The sequence below is a fragment of the Pipra filicauda genome, unplaced genomic scaffold (genome assembly GCF_003945595.2).
Source record: "Pipra filicauda isolate LSUMZ 115617 unplaced genomic scaffold, ASM394559v2 scaffold237_size1200389_pilon, whole genome shotgun sequence".
Lineage (NCBI taxonomy): Eukaryota > Metazoa > Chordata > Aves > Passeriformes > Pipridae > Pipra > Pipra filicauda.
In genome coordinates this window covers 409,115-426,685 of record NW_024104351.1, presented here as the reverse complement: position 1 = coordinate 426,685, position 17,571 = coordinate 409,115, and the positions used below count along the sequence as shown (strand labels likewise).

The 17,571-nt window shown below is 36.4% G+C and overlaps 1 protein-coding gene across 5 annotated transcripts in view; it reads left to right on the top strand.

Annotated features, from left to right (window-relative positions):
• SLC16A7 (solute carrier family 16 member 7) overlaps nt 1-17,571 on the top strand; it is an 80,113-nt gene that overhangs the window by 39,759 nt on the left and 22,783 nt on the right. For 4 of the 5 annotated variants that reach the window (XM_027730740.2, XM_027730739.2, XM_039381707.1 and 1 more), the window contains exon 2: nt 5,211-5,454. In XM_027730740.2, coding sequence (XP_027586541.1) covers nt 5,241-5,454 — 214 coding nt within the window. In that variant the 5' untranslated portion in view covers nt 5,211-5,240. Of the gene's footprint in view, nt 1-1,385; nt 1,405-5,210; nt 5,455-17,571 lie in introns of those variants that run through there. The other variant, XM_039381708.1, reaches the window with a different exon arrangement.

The following is a 17,571-nucleotide window of genomic DNA, read 5'->3' as shown; positions in this document are numbered from 1 at the left end:
AATGCTCGGTAGCCTAGGCACACTTTTAGCAGTTTTGGTGTATTTGTCCTGCAGGCTAGACCCTAGTGGAAAAAAGGCAGTGAAGTCAAACTCTGAGTGTATCGTCTGCCTGGGTTTCATTCATCACATACCCCTTAATCTCTAAATACAGACAAAATGGAGAGACTATTTTCCTCTTTCAGGAAAATTAGCCCATTCTTTAAGGCTAGGTACCAGAGCTCATTAGGAGCTACTTTGCCTTCAGATCCGAATAGTTAGAGCTAAAAGCAGAGAACCGGCTCTCTTGATACCCTGTAGTCAGAGTGTTTTCGCGTCCTCCCTCTCTCCAGGAAAAAACCCAAACGAGTAAGAACAAAACCGTCTCACAAAACTAACAAGGTATGTTTTTCTTCAAAAACTGAATATTGTTTCCAAGATAATGACAATAACTTGTAGGACTTGTTGAGGCAATACCATTGGATGAGATGATACCTGCTATTCTGCCATCTTGGAATTCATTAGAGTTGTTAATAAAAATAAGAAAATTGGAAATTTTGCAGCTTTTAAGCAAGGATCTTTTATAGGAGTATCATTCATATATAACTCATTATTTTACTAATGCTAAAGCAAATTAACTTATTTCAAATACAGCGGTGTAATTAACAGTTGTTAAAGGTAAGTTGGAGCCGCAAACTATTCAAATGTGTAAAGCAAACGTAGTACCCTACCTGTGCTCCTAACTCTAGTATAAGCAGTACAATTAATCTGAATTTACTACTTAATGAGATTCTAAAACACACATTACTTAAAAATTTTAGTCATAACTCACAGCTTATTTGGGCATTACTCCATATCCCAGCTCTGCCACTGATCTGGGACAGGACTTATGTTACTTAGCCTGTTATTACATTTGTGTCCCATGTCTAAAAGTGGATGATACTACTCAGTCAACCCACAGGGATGTTACGTGACTGATATTGGTCAAAATTGCAAAGCTGTTTGTGGTTCTTGGCTTACTGTGTGGAACTGTGCACTGTGCGCAGTGCACTCAAGCCAAGTATTCCCACTATCCTACAGCAATTGGGGACAGATTTTTCACATGCCATCTCTTTTACTTTGGGACAAATGGCTACTGAGTCAAGTGGTGATGGGGCACATTCAGGACAAGGCAGACAAAATCCAAGCTGGAAAGCAAACAGTTACTCTAATATTGCAGAAAAACAAAACTAAATCTCCCAGTAAAATCAGAGTCTCTGTAAACAAGAGAGCAACATAACCCCTTCTTAGAAGGGTCTTTGACAAGCTGTTTTATTGATATCTGATTCTGGCAGCTGGCAACTGCAGAATATTAATGAAGCATGGGTACAAGAGCAGTTTGAAAAGGTTGATTGTAACTAACTGAAGTCTACAGTGCATGATATCAAGGTACATTATTTGTCTGTAGCATTTGCTCTTAGTTTGTTTTGACCTTGTTGTTTGCTTGGTGCTTTTTTCCTTTTTTTTCTTTTCCGCCTCATTTTCCTTCTTTACCTTTCTCTTCCTTCCTTCCTCCCTCCTTCCCTCCCTTTCCCCTTCCCTCCCATTCTTGTTCTCTCTTTCATTCACTAGTTTTCATATGCCTAATTAAGTTCAAATGTGCTGAAAACTACACAATGAAAATATTGAATATTGGATGTTTTAAAAGTGCCCTCTTGTCTCTCTCCTATTGTTTCTTAGTAGAAGCACGCAGGTCTTACTACAGTAAGCTATGTTCTTGTTCACTGCTTACGTAAATGGGATTTACACAGGGGAACTAGAAAGAGCTTAGGAGAAAATCCTTCTGCACAGTCTGACTCGGTATGTAAGGGCTGAGCAATCTCTGTGTATCTGACAGAGAGAAGGGAGATTGATGGCCTCGCTCAGGACACACTTCAGTCACTATTCCCCCGCTGCTTTTCTGGGCAGAGGGCAGGGAGCATTCCTCACCCACTGCTTGCCTATAAAGGCATAGGTATGAGCAGTGCTCGCTTGCTAACTTTAAGCACATGATGGAATTCATATGACTGACTAAAAACAGTGGTGGTGACCCTCATTTACTCAAGTGCTGCTTTTTACTTTTTTTCTTTTGGTCTGGCACTATGTCCTTCACATTAACATCATCACACGTGGTGGTTTTATGATTTCTACCATATTTCTTTTTATTCTCCCCAGCTCATAATAAACTAAGAGTTCTGAAAAGGCATTTTACTTGTCACTGCTTCATTCCTTCATTTTGTGCCTCTTCCTTTATTAACATTTGTATCCACTCGTGTAAAATCCTGTTTTGATTTGGTTGGTGATGGATTTTGCACTTTTCTGAATACTACCTATACTACTCAAATCTTACTAGTTAGGCTTAGGTTAGAGCTAGGTATATTAATGGACTAGACTTCTTCAGGAAGGATTCAGTTTCAGGGATATTAAGTGCAGATTTTACAACAGAATATAGCTTTAGCTCCTGAGCAGGTATGGAATGTTTGAGACGCTGGATTTGATGTTTCTGACAAAATGAATACTTTTTTCCCTCTGACTGCAAACATAATTTTTTTCCTGTTCACCTTTTATTAACTGGAGCTAAAATTGGCCAGGACGATCATAAAGGAATATCAGAGAAGCTATTATTAACTCTACTTTGTGGAATAAACAGGAGGTGTGAGATACAATGATCCAGGCTCTTCTTCGTGACAGCGTAATGCCCAGTGCAGGTTGGCAGGCAGGGCCATTTCAGTGGGCTTTGAAGCAGTTAGCCTCTAGGCTGAGGAACAGGAGCAGCCAGTGCCCCTTTGCTTGGCTCCTTAATGCCTTCTTAATTTACTGTGAAGCATCTGAAGGGAGGAAAGCACTGAACTGTCAGAGCCTGTTCTTACGCCCTAAGGGGCATAGTGAACCAACCAAAGCATTGATTCATTAGTGACATTCAGGAACTTCCAACATTTTTCTGACTAATATGGTGGCTGTGATTTTTCAACGTGGTTGTATATTATTTTTAGGAGAAGGAGTGCTTCCTTAATAAATTGATAAATCCTTTCCATTTTTGTGAAGAGCAATGTGTTGATGTTGTGTACCATTACAAAAATTTGTAATAGCAATAGAAGTGTTGACATCTGAATAGTAAATATGAAAACAAATATACTCAAGCCTTTGAAGTGTAGAAAACAATAGTTGAACTTTTTTTCATGAAATAACCAAAAGTTTTCTCAGATGAGCAGAACAACTGCTTTCTGGGATAGATAGCAGTCTTGTTGTTTACTGTCACTTAAAAACAGTTCTGCTTTTCATGCCAGTTTGAGGTTTGTGCTTTTGAATGCAATCGATCATTATTATGTGTGCTCTAAATTATAGTAGGCTTTCTGACTTCTTCTGACTCTTCCTTCTATGTGTCCTGATTAGCAAAAACAAACTAGTGTTTAACTGCTTTGCCAAAGTTAAGTCTTAGCAACCAGAATTGTTTCTACTTGTCCAACTTTTCCTGGTGGCAGGCCCGGGTTTTCCTCTCTGGTGTATGTTGGTGAACTAATATTAAGCTGTAACTAGGATAAGCAGAAACAGAGGTTCTTTCTGGACAAGCGCATAAAAAGATTTATATGTTCTGTGTACAGAGAAATAGATACCTATTGCTGCGAGCAGCAAATCTCAGTTATATGGTACAGAAGTCAAACTACTTGGGCTTTTTTTATCTTTCATAAAAGCCAGATATTTTAGTCCTTGATTTAACTTTCCCCAAAAGGTCTGCCAGCTACATCAGATTGTAGCTGGTATCTACAGTTGCTTAAGTAAAGTGGAGAATCAGAAGTACACTGGGTTTCTATCACCTAGTGATAGGTAATCTTAAAAGCAACACTTTGCTTGTTTTGTGGCATATACTACATGGCATTTAGCCTGAAATACTCCAGGCACTATCCCAAGAGATTAATATAAGCTGACGCAGTTAGTTTTTCAGTTTTTGTTAAGGTAATCATATCACTCCCACTGCTAATGCAGTTTACTGCGAGAAATTGGAATATGCTGTAAGTGGCACAGAAGAAATCACGTAGAGACTTACTGGTAATCATAAGCGTAACAGCAACTTAAACACTGTTATCATCCACAGCTTTCGATACTGGTACAGCAGGAGACCAGTGAAGAATAATAAATTGTCTAAATGCCTGAGAAAGAAACAGAGAGGAAGGAGGAATTTGCAGTTCATACTGTCTGTGTAGGCTGGATTACACAGAAGAAAACACAGTGTACTCCAGGACTGTGTTTAATAATAAAGAGATTTGATAGTGGAAAAATCTCAGAATTAAAAAATGGATTATCACTGCTACATGTTTTCTAAAGGAAATGCAGAATGTAGAAAACTTAAGGTTTTAGATATGAAAATGACATTAGTAGGGTGACATTTATTTCAGGCCTTATGAGTTTTATGTGGATTACCTATGATTTCTTGAGCTGCATGAATGCACTGGCTACACATCTCAGAACCTCTATAAGATATGGCTCTTTTGGCATCTCTATGGTCAATTCTAAATTAGAGAATAGCTGTGGAAAGCTTGTGAGGTTTATTAGGGAAAGGTTTCCTGATGTCTTCTGACATGTGGAAACAACAAAATTAACTCCATCAAACTCCACTTTGATCCTGCAAATAATATCAACATAACTAATATGAAGATGAAAATCTTGAAAAACAGAAGTACAAAGTGGAATTTTAATATTTTGTATTTACTTATGGGTACACAGGGAATTTTAAATCTCTGCTTAGAACTTGCTGTTCAGCTGTTTGCAATTCGTTCCTTTCTGTTGTTGCTGATGATTTTGCTGTGGTACCAATAAATCTTGCTAACACAATGACATTTAGTTATAATTTAATGTAACTTTTTTCCATTGTTTCCCATCCATACTGTAGATGGTAGAACTATGTAAATTACCCCACACAAACTTAGCACTTTCCAATAAGTGAATAATTGCAAATGCAACTTTAGTGACTGAGATCAGTGATTTGTAACAGTTGCCACATGTTGAATAGGCTATTGGAAATATTCTTGCCAAAAGCCTTTTTGCAGAACAGGTTTTGCTTCTAAAAACAGGTACTTGCGTTCTGTGATTCCATGAAAGCTGGAAATTGGTCTTTGCTCTGAGGACTCATTATAATCCCTGCAGATGATGATTGAATACTATAGTTTGATATGGAAAAGAGGGAAAACTAAACCCCTGTTTCTTTTCTTCTTTTCCAGCCTAGTTGGCGAAGAGATAGAGACCAAAAAATGCCACCAGCAACAGGAGCGCCAGATTACCCACCTCCTGATGGAGGCTGGGGATGGGTTGTGGTCTTTGGGGCTTTTATTTCCATTGGATTTTCCTATGCATTCCCCAAAGCCATCACGGTGTTCTTCAAAGAAATACAAGAAATCTTCCACACATCTTATAGTGAGATAGCTTGGATATCATCGATAATGTTGGCTGTCATGTATGCAGGAGGTAAGAGATTTGTGAAATTTGTAAATACCATTGTTTGTTTGGGGTTTTTTTCGTATGCTCTTAAAGCGTTTTTTCCCCTTAGGGCCTTTTCTTTGATCCTCTACCTAACTCTATTTTGCAATTTTTTCCTAAATTCACAATTTCTGAGAGAATCATTTTTCCAACAAATCAATGCCCAAGTAAATTCAGCTGGGTCTGGGGGTACATTTAATCAGTTTTCACTGCCTTGGTGAGATCTCTCAGTATATCTGATGATGGAGTTTAATCATAGAAATTTATTTTTATAGGGTTCATTATTCAGGCACAGGTATTCCTGTGTAGTCAGGGATTTTACATCTTGTCCTCATTTGTCCTAAAATCCTACTTTCCACTTAGGCCAGGAGTGATGTTTTAAACAAGCCATCTCTATGACAGCTAAGATGCAGACAATCTTATTTTTGGGACTGAACAGTGAACATAAATTCGCTGATATCTTTTTTATTGTGAATAAGCAAATAAAGAACAAGACAGATGAAAAAGAAATTTAAAGTATAAAGCTATGTTTAAGAACTGTCAAACCTGCTTTGACAGGTTTTGTGTCTATCAGCCCCAAAGACTAACTTGTTAAATTCTACTTGGTTTCTTCATTTTTTCAGAATTTTTTTCTTTTTTAAATATTGTTGAGAGCTAGCTGCTGCTTAGGCACAACACTTATTTGGGCAGTCCAGAGGTCTGAATAAGAGATTAATTCAGGCAATAGATCTGGCATTTCCCTTTCTTTCGATGTTATAAGGTAACCACCTGAAACATCTCAGACTATTTGCAATGATGGAGCAATTAAATGCATAGATTTATAAATGTGTGTATATGTATAAATCTATATACATAGAAACTGAAAACATTGTCCTAATAGCATATTGAGATTGAAACTCTTTAATCACTGAAGAGCATACTCCAGTATTTTTCAGAACTGATATCTGTGTAACAGCAAAGTATTATCAGGTCCTACAAATGATCTGTTGAAGGGTGCATGAAGCCTCATAGCATGGTAATTTTTATCACTGATTTCAGCCTACCTAAGTTTTGACACATGAATGACCCCAACTCATTTAGCAGTCAGGGAAGGGAGGAACGTTACTACAGAGGAATTCAGGCTACCTGAGTTGCTCTCTCTAAGTACCTCTTTTTCCCCTCTAACTATAATAGTGAAGCTGAAGCCAGCATAGCATTAGCTTAAGCACCTCAGGTAAGTATTTTTCAGTTGATGGGATGGAAAAATGGATCTTTTCTCAAATGCTGGCAGTCACAGAGACACATCTTGACAAGAGGAATCAATATCAACAAAAGCTTCCTGTTCAGATCTTTTGATCTATTTTTATTCATATAGTAGTAGAGAATCATAAGTTATTCATATACTAGTAGAGAAATATAAAGGATTTTATAGGACTGGCAACAGTAGGCAAGTGATTCACCAGGTGAAGAAGTAACTCAGTACAAATAAGACTGAAGTAAAAGACCAGGTATGTCCCATCACATTCAGGTCCCCTTTAATGTATCTGTTTCTTAAGGGTGCATCAGCACGTGCGCTGTAGACTGTAACTTGTAACTGTGGAGGCCCCTGAACAAGTGCTGAACCCATCTGGAACATGGGAAAAACAAGTGTTGAAAGGCTGGAGTTTTTTTCTTCTTTTGCTATGCTGTGACTTGCTGACCTGGGTTCTTTTAATCATGTGAAGCAGGTTTGCTTTACAGCGCAGGTGCTGTTTTGTTATGTTCTTTGAATAGCATTTAATTTATGCTGTTTCTGTCGGGTCAGAGTTCACCCAGGTTTTATTAACAGTACAGATGCAAATCTCAGGACATTTAGCTGTGGTCATTTTTATCTGTGAGTTTCAATGTGCACAACTTTTTATATAAAATACAAAGGATTTAGTACTCCTGCCTTTTTTTTTAATACTTCTTTTACTGTTCTGAGTACCAGCATACTAACTTCATCTCTACATCGACATTAAAAATTACAAAATTATTTGCTATTCATTCTGATAACACCTACCCCAGTCACTATGAAGATTATCAGCACAGGAACAGTAGGCAAAGTTGTTTGGACATCTAGTTATGGACTCGTGATTTTAAAATGCTAAGAATGACAACCCTGCCTGATATAAACACTCTTTGAAGCCATACCTTCTCTAGGACTACTTCCTAAAAAATAGGCCATTTAGACAATCACTGGCAGAATATGAAATAGCTATCAGGAAAAACATTTCTGAAGGAAGTCACTTCATTGTTTTTATTGTCTGAAAGTGGTTTGATTCTTCCTTCATATTTGATGTGCTGCAATGTGAAATACTTGTTCAGGCCATGAGTACAAGGTATATTGTTTACTGTGAAGTGTGATACGTACATCTGCAATGAACACTGTTCATCATACTACTAATTAAGGTAACCTGAAAACATCTAAGATCTGCCATCCTCATTAGAGCTTAGCATTCAACCTATTAATCACCCCATTGGGGTCAGTGAATAAGTTAGTCTGTGCAGACACTTTTTGCTTTAGAGGCTGCAGCCTCTTGCAGTAATTAGCTGGCATCTGTGTTTCAGCAACAAAATATTAACTTACCTTTCAGTGCCTCAGAAAAAAAAAAAAAAAAAACCAATAAAAGGCATCCAGTAAGGAGCTAAAAGAATGTTAATTATGTTTATCACTTACTTCATGCTTAGAATAAATGGCATTAAATTATAGCAGACCATCTGGCAATCCATATGGTCTCCTGCAGTTCTGGTTAATTCCAGCAAATAGGTCAAGCACAGCATTCACCCTGTTAGGAAAGCACTAGGCAGAGGTGACAATTCTGATAAATCAAAATGATATGAAACTCCTTTTCCCTCTCAGTCTGGCACAATATGCACCTACATCCTGTTTTTTGTTGTGTTTTGAGGGGTTGGTTTGTTTGTTTTCTTAAAGCTCTCTCTTCCTCCTTCCCCCACCCCTCAAACCCATCTCCTGAATCTTTTTTAGAGTTTACTAAAAAGCCATCCCAAAAAGCAAGATGTGATATGATCAAGGTTACAAGCCTCAAGGTTGCACATCCTCTACTGTTCAGCCCGTGCTTGATAAAAGCATCCTCTGGAGAAGAGCAGTAGTTCAGTCTCCATGGTAACTCCTTCTTCTGCCTCTCTTGAGCAGAGACTGTCAATTGCATTAAATTAAGGGTGATAGTTTTGTGATGGATTCCTACACCCAAGGGACCGAGACTGAGACCACCAGACTTTTGTTACTGGAGGACAGAAGCTGGGATAAAATGGAAATAGTTGAGTTATACCGACAGGACAGGCTGTATTTCTGTATGTGTGCAAGCACATACGTTTATAAAATGCATGTCCATGTATGTATTCACATATATATGAACTATATATGTATCCATATACTTATAGAGCCATATTTCTGCTCTAACACATGCAAACATCAAGGAACTAAAGAAAAAGATAAATACATTTGACCTCAAATTTTCTTAGTTCATTCTTCTCTTTTTCAAAACTTTACCTCTCACTTTATGCAGCATTAACAGCCAAAGTTGATTAGGGAGCCTCTTATCAGAGCTCTATCTGTTTCCAGTAAAAATGTTTTCATTGTTTTCAGTGTGGATTTAATGGGAGCCATAGTGGCAGCTATGAAAGCCATGTGACAAGTCTGGTGATTTCAGACAGAGCTGACCTTGAGTTTTAGATTTCCTCAGGGAAAAAGCAGTTTGTTTACTCACTAGGCTTTAACTCTTTTTCTGTCATTTTTTCAAGGACAATTATCAAGGACAACTCCCAAGTTTGGGGGTTTTGTTTCTTTTGGTTGGTTGTGGTTTTTTCCCCAAAAAGAACTTTTTGGGTATGACACTGGGTTAAGATCAGCTTGAGAGCTGAAAAATTCTTCAAGCCATACTCAGCTGTGAAATGTGGGACAGTTTTGCTGGTGTAAAGTTCAGAAAACAAAAAAGATTCATTTAAATTCTGGATGATATTTCTAAGTAAATAATTTAAAAAGCATCTTTAGACCCCTTTTAAAGAAAGATGCTAAATGTATGTAGTAGGCATTACAATTTTTCAAAACACATTTGTAATTAAAAATTGAATCATTTATTCTCTTTTTCTTTCTTCTGTATTGCTTAAGTTACTCAAGTTTGAAGTCAAGTATTTCCACGCAGTAGCAAACCCTTAAAGGATTTTTTCATGAGACAGCACGAAAGCAACCTATAGACAAGTCCTCATTTTGACTTTGTCAAATGTTAATTTGGAAAATAACATATCATATGGTATGTTCAAAATATTTGTGATTTTATCTCAGTGGGTGTTTTGGTGATATTGCTGCGAAGATGAAATGGTGCACACAGTGGAGATGACAGTTGTGAAATCCATGTAACACAAACAACAGATGGTTATGGATTTTTACTTTTGGACAGGACCTGGTTTCCTACACTTTTCTTCCTCCCTGGTAACGTTTTCTAATTTTGGTTTTACAAATACTGGCAAGAGGAATTCAGTGGCCATGGATAAGGAGATTGAGAAGCTTTCTTGAATCAACTTATCTCCTTTGTTGTCAGACAAATGTTTTTCCCCATCAGAATATGCAAAGTGTTGAATTTTAATAACCTCCTTTAGAGTGTCCTTGAAAGCAGAACTTACCAACTTTCTGAATGCCTCATGGGTATAAGGGAATACTTCACATTTAGCCTAAAATATATGTAAATCATTGATGTCAAGTTAATTTCAGACTCACAGATAAAGAAAAAGGAGTCATAATGAGGTTTCGCCAGAATAGAGCATTTTGAAACTTACTAGCAAGTGGAGATGAGTACAAAAAAAGAGGTACCAAGACTAACAAAAATATTATAAATTTATATTAGTTCAGTTTTTAAAAAATAAGATCTGAATGCTAAAGCCTCTGAAGGGTAATACAGACAGGTCTTATATTTCTTGAAAGGCTTTGAGTTTCAGTAAAACTGGACCTTGTAGGGCAGTGTTCTGCAGTAGCAATGGCTGTTTTAAACAGACGCCTTCCTGGATGTTTAGAAAACACTCTCTAAAATGATCAGGGTATGAAAAATGAAAAAAAAAAGAAACAGATCTGTTGTAGATGGTTTTAAACATTTTTTTTTCAAACGGATTTGTTATCCTACGTACAGGAACAAGATGGTTTTTCAGTCTACGACTTGTTACATTTGTCTGAACAGATAAGATCTAATTGCTAAATATCCAGTGCCTTTTGGGGATCCAATTTTGTCAAGTTTTCATGAAACACAGGTTTTGCTGGAATCTACTGAGACATACTCAGGAAGCCAGTCTCAAAGTTAAAGACATGTTTACACTGAGAGAAATAAGGGGGTTTTTGTCTTTTATTGTATGCTTATGTTAATTTTGAGTAATTGTCAGAAAGACGTTATATGACATAGAGTTCCCACTGTGCTTCTACCAACCTCTTTTGGTATTCCAACCATAGGTTATTAGTAATGGTTTGATGCATATAATGACTTGGGGGACGTGGTTTAGTGGTGAACACAGTGGTGCTTAGTTAGTAGTTAGTATTCAATGGTCTTAGAGGTCTTTTCCAACCTTAACGATTCTATGATTCTATGATTCTATAGAAATATTTGATTAACTTGAGCTCTCTACTAAAACAGGTCTCATTTACAACAAGTAGGCAATGTGGATTACATAATAAACAATAATTAATCACTCTTTTCCTTTGTAAGGCTTTGTATTTGTCTTGATCTTAATTTGGTTTTATAGCCAATTTTGACAGATTTTTTTATTTGCAAAAATTATTCTTTTTTATCTCCCTCTGAGTTTCAAGTAATAGGTCAAAGTCTAACAATAATAAATAATGTGCATCTAAGGGGCTAAAACTTTCGGTTTGTTTGAGAAAGGTATCAAGGGACAAACGCCTTTGATATGTTCATTGGGCTTGTAAAACTTAGACGAAAGAATGCTTATTTTGTGTGTACTACTAATGTTGGATGAGTTCCCATATAGTTTTCCACTGGATCATACAATGATTGTGTTCATAATGTGTGTCGGACAATTCAAAGGTAATGAAACAATAGTGTAGTGCAACTGGGAATCATGAGATATTTAAGCAGATACCAGAGAAGAACTGCGGGGAAGGAAAAGTCTGTGTATACCATTGTAGTCACCCAGCACTTCAAATGAAATAATAAACCCAGCACTTTACAAAGAACTTATTATAGAATTTCAGTGGTCCATTGTTTTGGAATGTCTAAGAACTATTCCCTTGTTTATTTTGAAGGGTATATTCAAGGGAAACAAAGCTGTACTGATATGTTTAGAAGGTATTCTAAGCCAGTATCAAATGGCAACAGCTGAGACTTACTGTGATTCATAAAGATATGTAGTTCTGTAGTCATTAACAGAGGTAAGTGGGCCAGGGACTTAGTGACAGGTTTATGCTGATGGCAGAGGAACAACAGAAATCAAAGAATTAGGTGGTTTTAGAATGTCTTTTATGATTATGTTAAACATTCTTTTAACTGATTAACTGATTTTGAAGATTTTTGCAGAGATCAAATGACATGTATTTCAATGTATATACCATATGAAGAGTTTTTGAAGAGTCAGAACCTTTTCATCTAAGAGTGTAATTCTGTTAAGATTCTGCATTGTCAAAGAGCACAGACAAATGCGGCTTTACTAGCTAATATATGTTTTGGTGGTGCATACAAGCAAAAGAAAAACTTAACTTTCTTTTTCACAAATTTTGGTATGTGTTTTTTTCATTGTCAAGAAACAGTTAAGTATTTTCAGTGCAGTTCTACCTGGTTTTTGTTTGGGTGAATATCTACTATGACTAGACATCCAAATGAAAGAATGTGATTAAAACAGGAGATTGTACTGTGAAATAAGACATTGATTTCCTCATACAGTTCAAACACTTCTTGTAACACTTTCCCACTGATGACAGGAACTTGTGCCCTGTTTGCTTTTCTATGTGTAATGCTTTGAAACAGTTGCCATTAAGTGCTTTAACTTTTAGAAAACTTTGAAGGAATTAGTGGTATTACTACAGCTTTTTAGCAATAGTAGCTGGAGATTATATGAAGAGGATTTATGTGTTTAGTCTTCCTCAGCATAAGCACCTACATCTGATTCAGTTGTCTAGACATCTTCTGTTGTCAGTCAGTAAAAACGGGAATTTCTAGTTCATCCCTTCCTAAGTTAAATGTCCAAAACAGATCAAATGAATCATGTTTGAAAGACTTCTCTGTCTTTCAAGTGCTAAAGGAATCCAGAGGAAAAGTTCTAATGTCCATTTTGCACACATCTGAGATGAATGACACCTTACGTGATTGTTGCCCTATACTAATACATTATATTTTGCTACCTAGAGACCTTAAAATATAAGAATGTTCTTGTTAGAGACATGCACCCATGGTTAGTGATTTTCAGCTTGTTATGTCTTTAAACTTCTTCTTGTATGTTGCATGGGTTATAATTCTCCCATGTTTCAGTGACACTGACTCAGTTGTGCTACTTTTAATACTATTAAAAATATTTGGTTATTTTAAGATTACTTTTTAGCTAGTAAATCTTCTCTCATCTTGAAATGACTGTCCTCATACTCACAATTCCTTTTCTTCCTTCACCAGCTAAGAAAAAAACACAACTGGGAGAATAACTGGTTTGTCTAATAGTTGGCCAGGTTTACATTCATTTGTAGCTGATTTTAAGCTGATAGAAATCTATGGATCTGTTGTATTTTCTTCTATTCTGTCAATGATTTGAAAGTTGAATATAGTTCCATCTCTTTTATAACAAGATCCCCAAATAATTCTCTATCTGTACAAGCTTGCAGCACCACTTTTGTCATGATACAAACCTTACTCACTGCTCTCCTATGGAGGAATCCTTTCCTTTTCCTGGAACAGAACTTACTTGACTGAAATTTTTAGTTCTTTTGAAAGGATGAGCTTTTCTGTCCTACACATGTTGCTTCCAGATTTACAGGATTTCTGCAACGGCTTTCCGGATAGAACTGGCACAAGAGAAGGCAGCTGCTGTCCTATTTGGCCTTCCTTAGAAGGAGGAGTAATCTTAGGTCCTTGGAAGAAAAATTTCACTCAGAAAAGCTTCTAGAGGAGTTCTGTTCTAAATTGCTTGAATTATTGTCATATACTCAAATGGCAGAATTAATCCCCCCTTCCTGTGGCATTTCTAAGCTTTAAGTGTGTTTAATTAAATTGCTGAATCTGCTGTTACTTGCCTCATCAGAATAGTTGTAATTTCCAGAACAGCAAGTAAATAAAGTGCAAGTGGTTTTACTTCTGGACTGTCTTTTCAGGAACTGTTCAGTCCATAAGAAACCAAAACTCCATATCTGTTACCATGAAACATTTAATTAAGGAACTTAAGGTTTTAAAACAGGAGAGAATGAACTTTTTCACTGATGATGTTATGCTCTTATCAGAGACTTGTAAAATAACTGCCTCGGACTGCATTCCAAGTATGGGCACTGGTGCTAATCCTGCAATAAATGCTTAATTTGAATACCTTAGTGATCTTATAAGGTTCAAAATTAAATTAAAATTTTTCCCTTACCTAAAGTCAACATATAAACGTTTATATATTTATGCAAATATGTTTATCCTTAGGTGTTTGTAACGTCAAGATCTCTTGACAGTGTACCTTCAATGACTTAAGTGCTCCCAGAGGCACTCATTAAAATCTCGTTTTTATTTATATTCACCTTAAAAAGACATGATCCATAAATGATTCATGTATTTTTCCCAAAAAAAAAATCGGATGCGAGCTTTGAAGATTTACAACAGTTAAGCAAAACTAATGGTATTCAATTTATTGAAGTACTCATTTGATTAAACTTTTGACTTCTTTGTTAGTAAGCTTATCTCTGCTTCATAAACAGAAAATAAAAATCTAAGGACACGGTACAATTTGACCTTAAATATGAGTCCCCTAACTTCAATTTTAATTTATTGGATTCCATAGAGTCTCAGTGCCCCAAAGTGCACTGAGGAGTGGAGAATCAGACACTGTGACTGTAAGGATTGTTCTGATTTTTCATTGAAGCAACAGACTCTGTAATGAAACACTTTCAGGTGTGACCTGAAATCGTATGATTCTCATATGAGAAGAGAATATAATCAATATTAGAGGTGGTTGTAAGAGGCTTGTGGCCCCTTACATGAATAATCACATTGGCTTAACACGTTTTTATTGTCATAGAAAGGTATAGCAAATCTGAAAAAAGACACAACAAAACCAAACCAGAAACCACTGTCTTCTGTGGACTAGACTTGCAGAAGGACTACACCTCCTAGAATGTGATGTGGCAATTCATCTCAGAATAAGGTTCAACGTGTGTTAGGTGTCTGCATTTACAATAATGAACAACACAGTCCAGCAAAATACTATAATAAGAAACTGTAGAGCTGCAATTTTTCCAAGATGCTTTGGTTACGAAATGCAATATGGTACCTAATAGCCTTAAACAAAATGTTTGTAAATATTTTGAAAAGCTAAGAGGAAGAATTAGTTTATGGTAATGCCACATAATTATATTTCTAATTTGTTTATTTGTATGGCAGAAGATGTTTGAGATATTCCAGAGTGACTTTTTTGAAGAGTTTTAATTTAACTGAAAATTCTGAGACTTGAAATTTTTATTTCAGCTTGGGAATAAAACCCACAAAATTGGTTCATGCAGTGCTAGTTCTAATTTTCTGTATTGTTCCTTAAAAATCAAATAGCATGTCACATAATACATATGGGATTAGTTCTCTTGTCTTTCACACAGCACCATAGTTTATACCTGTGCAAAAAGTGTGCAAGGTAACATTTGCCATTGTGATTTAGAAGCACTTTATATTTACTTACTCAAATGTAAACAGTAGCCTGAGTGCAAAGCACTTGACCCTATGCTCAGAGAAACAGAGCTGATGTGGCAAATGGAATTAAGACAAGAACAAATTTGTATCATGGAATTTCTTCTAGACTATTTCACTTGATATTACAAAAAATTTACCTGACAGGGTATTCAGATATACATATTGCCTAGATCAGTCAAAGTTCTAACCAATTGCTTTCCAGTAAGATGTATTATCACTTACTAAAGAAACATAGGTCTTCCTGTAGGAATAAAGTAATCCTTTCCTCAGTAAACCTAAGTAATATTCTCCTCACAGGCACAGATTTTAAATCCTTGCAGATGCAGGTATGTTTCACTGGATTATTTTAATATGTTCTTGCTGAAGAATGTCAACGTAACTCTTCAGATGAAAGGTGGCTTTAGGAATGCATGATATTTAGGCACAATCTATAATACAAATAATGAGAAACCTATATTTTAATGGGCACTAATTTATTATTGTGAATTTATGATGCATCACAATCATTAGAAGGAACCTGCTTGACATTACTAGGTGGAGATTAAGGTTTTTGCCAGTGGCAGAAACAGCACGCAGGTAAACCTGCTTTTTAACACAACAGGTAAAAACCCCCACCTTGTTCAAAAGCCACACAAATACTATCTTCAAGCAAAAAGATGGGACTAGGTTACCAAGCCACTTCATGATGCTTTTTGCAGGAGAGATCAAATATTCCTTGTTCATGCAAGCAGACCTGATCTAGACTTCCTACACCCCCACATTTTCAGAAGATCTTGTCTATGGAGGTGTATCCTCTGCTGGTACAAGGGAGAGGACTGTATAGAGAACAGGATAAACATCGTTTCCTCTCTAGTCCAGGTGAAACACAAAGGCCATAAAGACCTTTTCCCAAATCCTTCATAATATATTTCTTCTCCACTGCTTAAGTCCCAGGCTTCTTATACTAATTTTTCATGACTCTTTCACTCCTCACTGGGTCATAATTTATGATAATTTTTGTTGAGTCCACAGAATAAATGCCATGTGACTCTACATAGAGAATATCTGAAAATGTGAAAGACTTGTCAAGTAAAGCTCTTTCTATTGTAGATGGAAATCTAAAAATGACAGTTCAATGGCAAATTCAACTCTGATGACAAAAAAGTATGTGAGTTGGATATGGGAACAGGCAAAGATAAACTGGCATCTACTCTGATATATAGATTAAAAAAAGGTACCTGATTTCTCTTTCAATTTGATTGGATAGAGTTATTCAGAGACATGAATTTTGCTGTATAAGGCTAGGGAGAAGCAAGGAAAATATAATGAGAGAAGAGATTAGAGATCACTCTTAAATTATTGATTAATCAGTAAATATTTTCCTGAATATTATTGTTTTTAAAAAGCAGTTAAATGTGGGTTGTCTTAAGTAAATTGGAAAGTCATAGACTCAGAGTCATAGAGCGGTTTGGGTTAGAAAGGACCTTAAAGGTCATTCATTTAGTTCCAACCCCCCCAAGAGAGGAAGGGACACCTTCCACTACACCAGGTTGCTCAAAGCCCCATCTAACCTGGCCTTGAACACTTCTGGGGATGGGGCATCTATTTCTCTGGGCAACCTGTGCCCGTGTCTCACCATCTTCACAGGGAAGATTTTCTTCCTAATATCTAATCTAAACCTACTCTCTTTCAGTGTGAAACCATTAGCCCTTGTTGTACAACTACATGCCCTTGTAAAAAGTCTGTTTCCATCTTTCATGTAGGCTCCCTTCAGGTACTGAAAGGTCACCCTGGAGCCTTCTCTTCTTCAGGCTGAAAAATGCCAATTCTCTCAGCCTTTCCTGATAGAGAAAAAGTTCCATCCCTCTAATCATCTTCATGGCCCTGATGTTATACTCTGAACTTGTGAGACACTTTCAGAATTTGTACATTTTCACTGTGTTGTCCCCAAAGTTTCCGCTTCTTTAAGGGTGTAACAAAGGCTACTGCTTTAGGCACAGTTGCAATAAAAAATGCACTGAAAAATGGAAAGCGTAATGTAAGTCTTGTTACTATTTTTGATCAATAGTATAATATTTTGATAACTGTTCACTATTCTAGTTTTGATTTTTTTTCTTCATGTTTCTAGCCATTTAACAGTTTATATTGCTTTTAGTCTTTTTGACCTGGAAGATAATGTTACTTTACATATCATACTATAATTTAACATATTTTTCTCAATATAAATACATCTTATTTTTTAACTTATCTG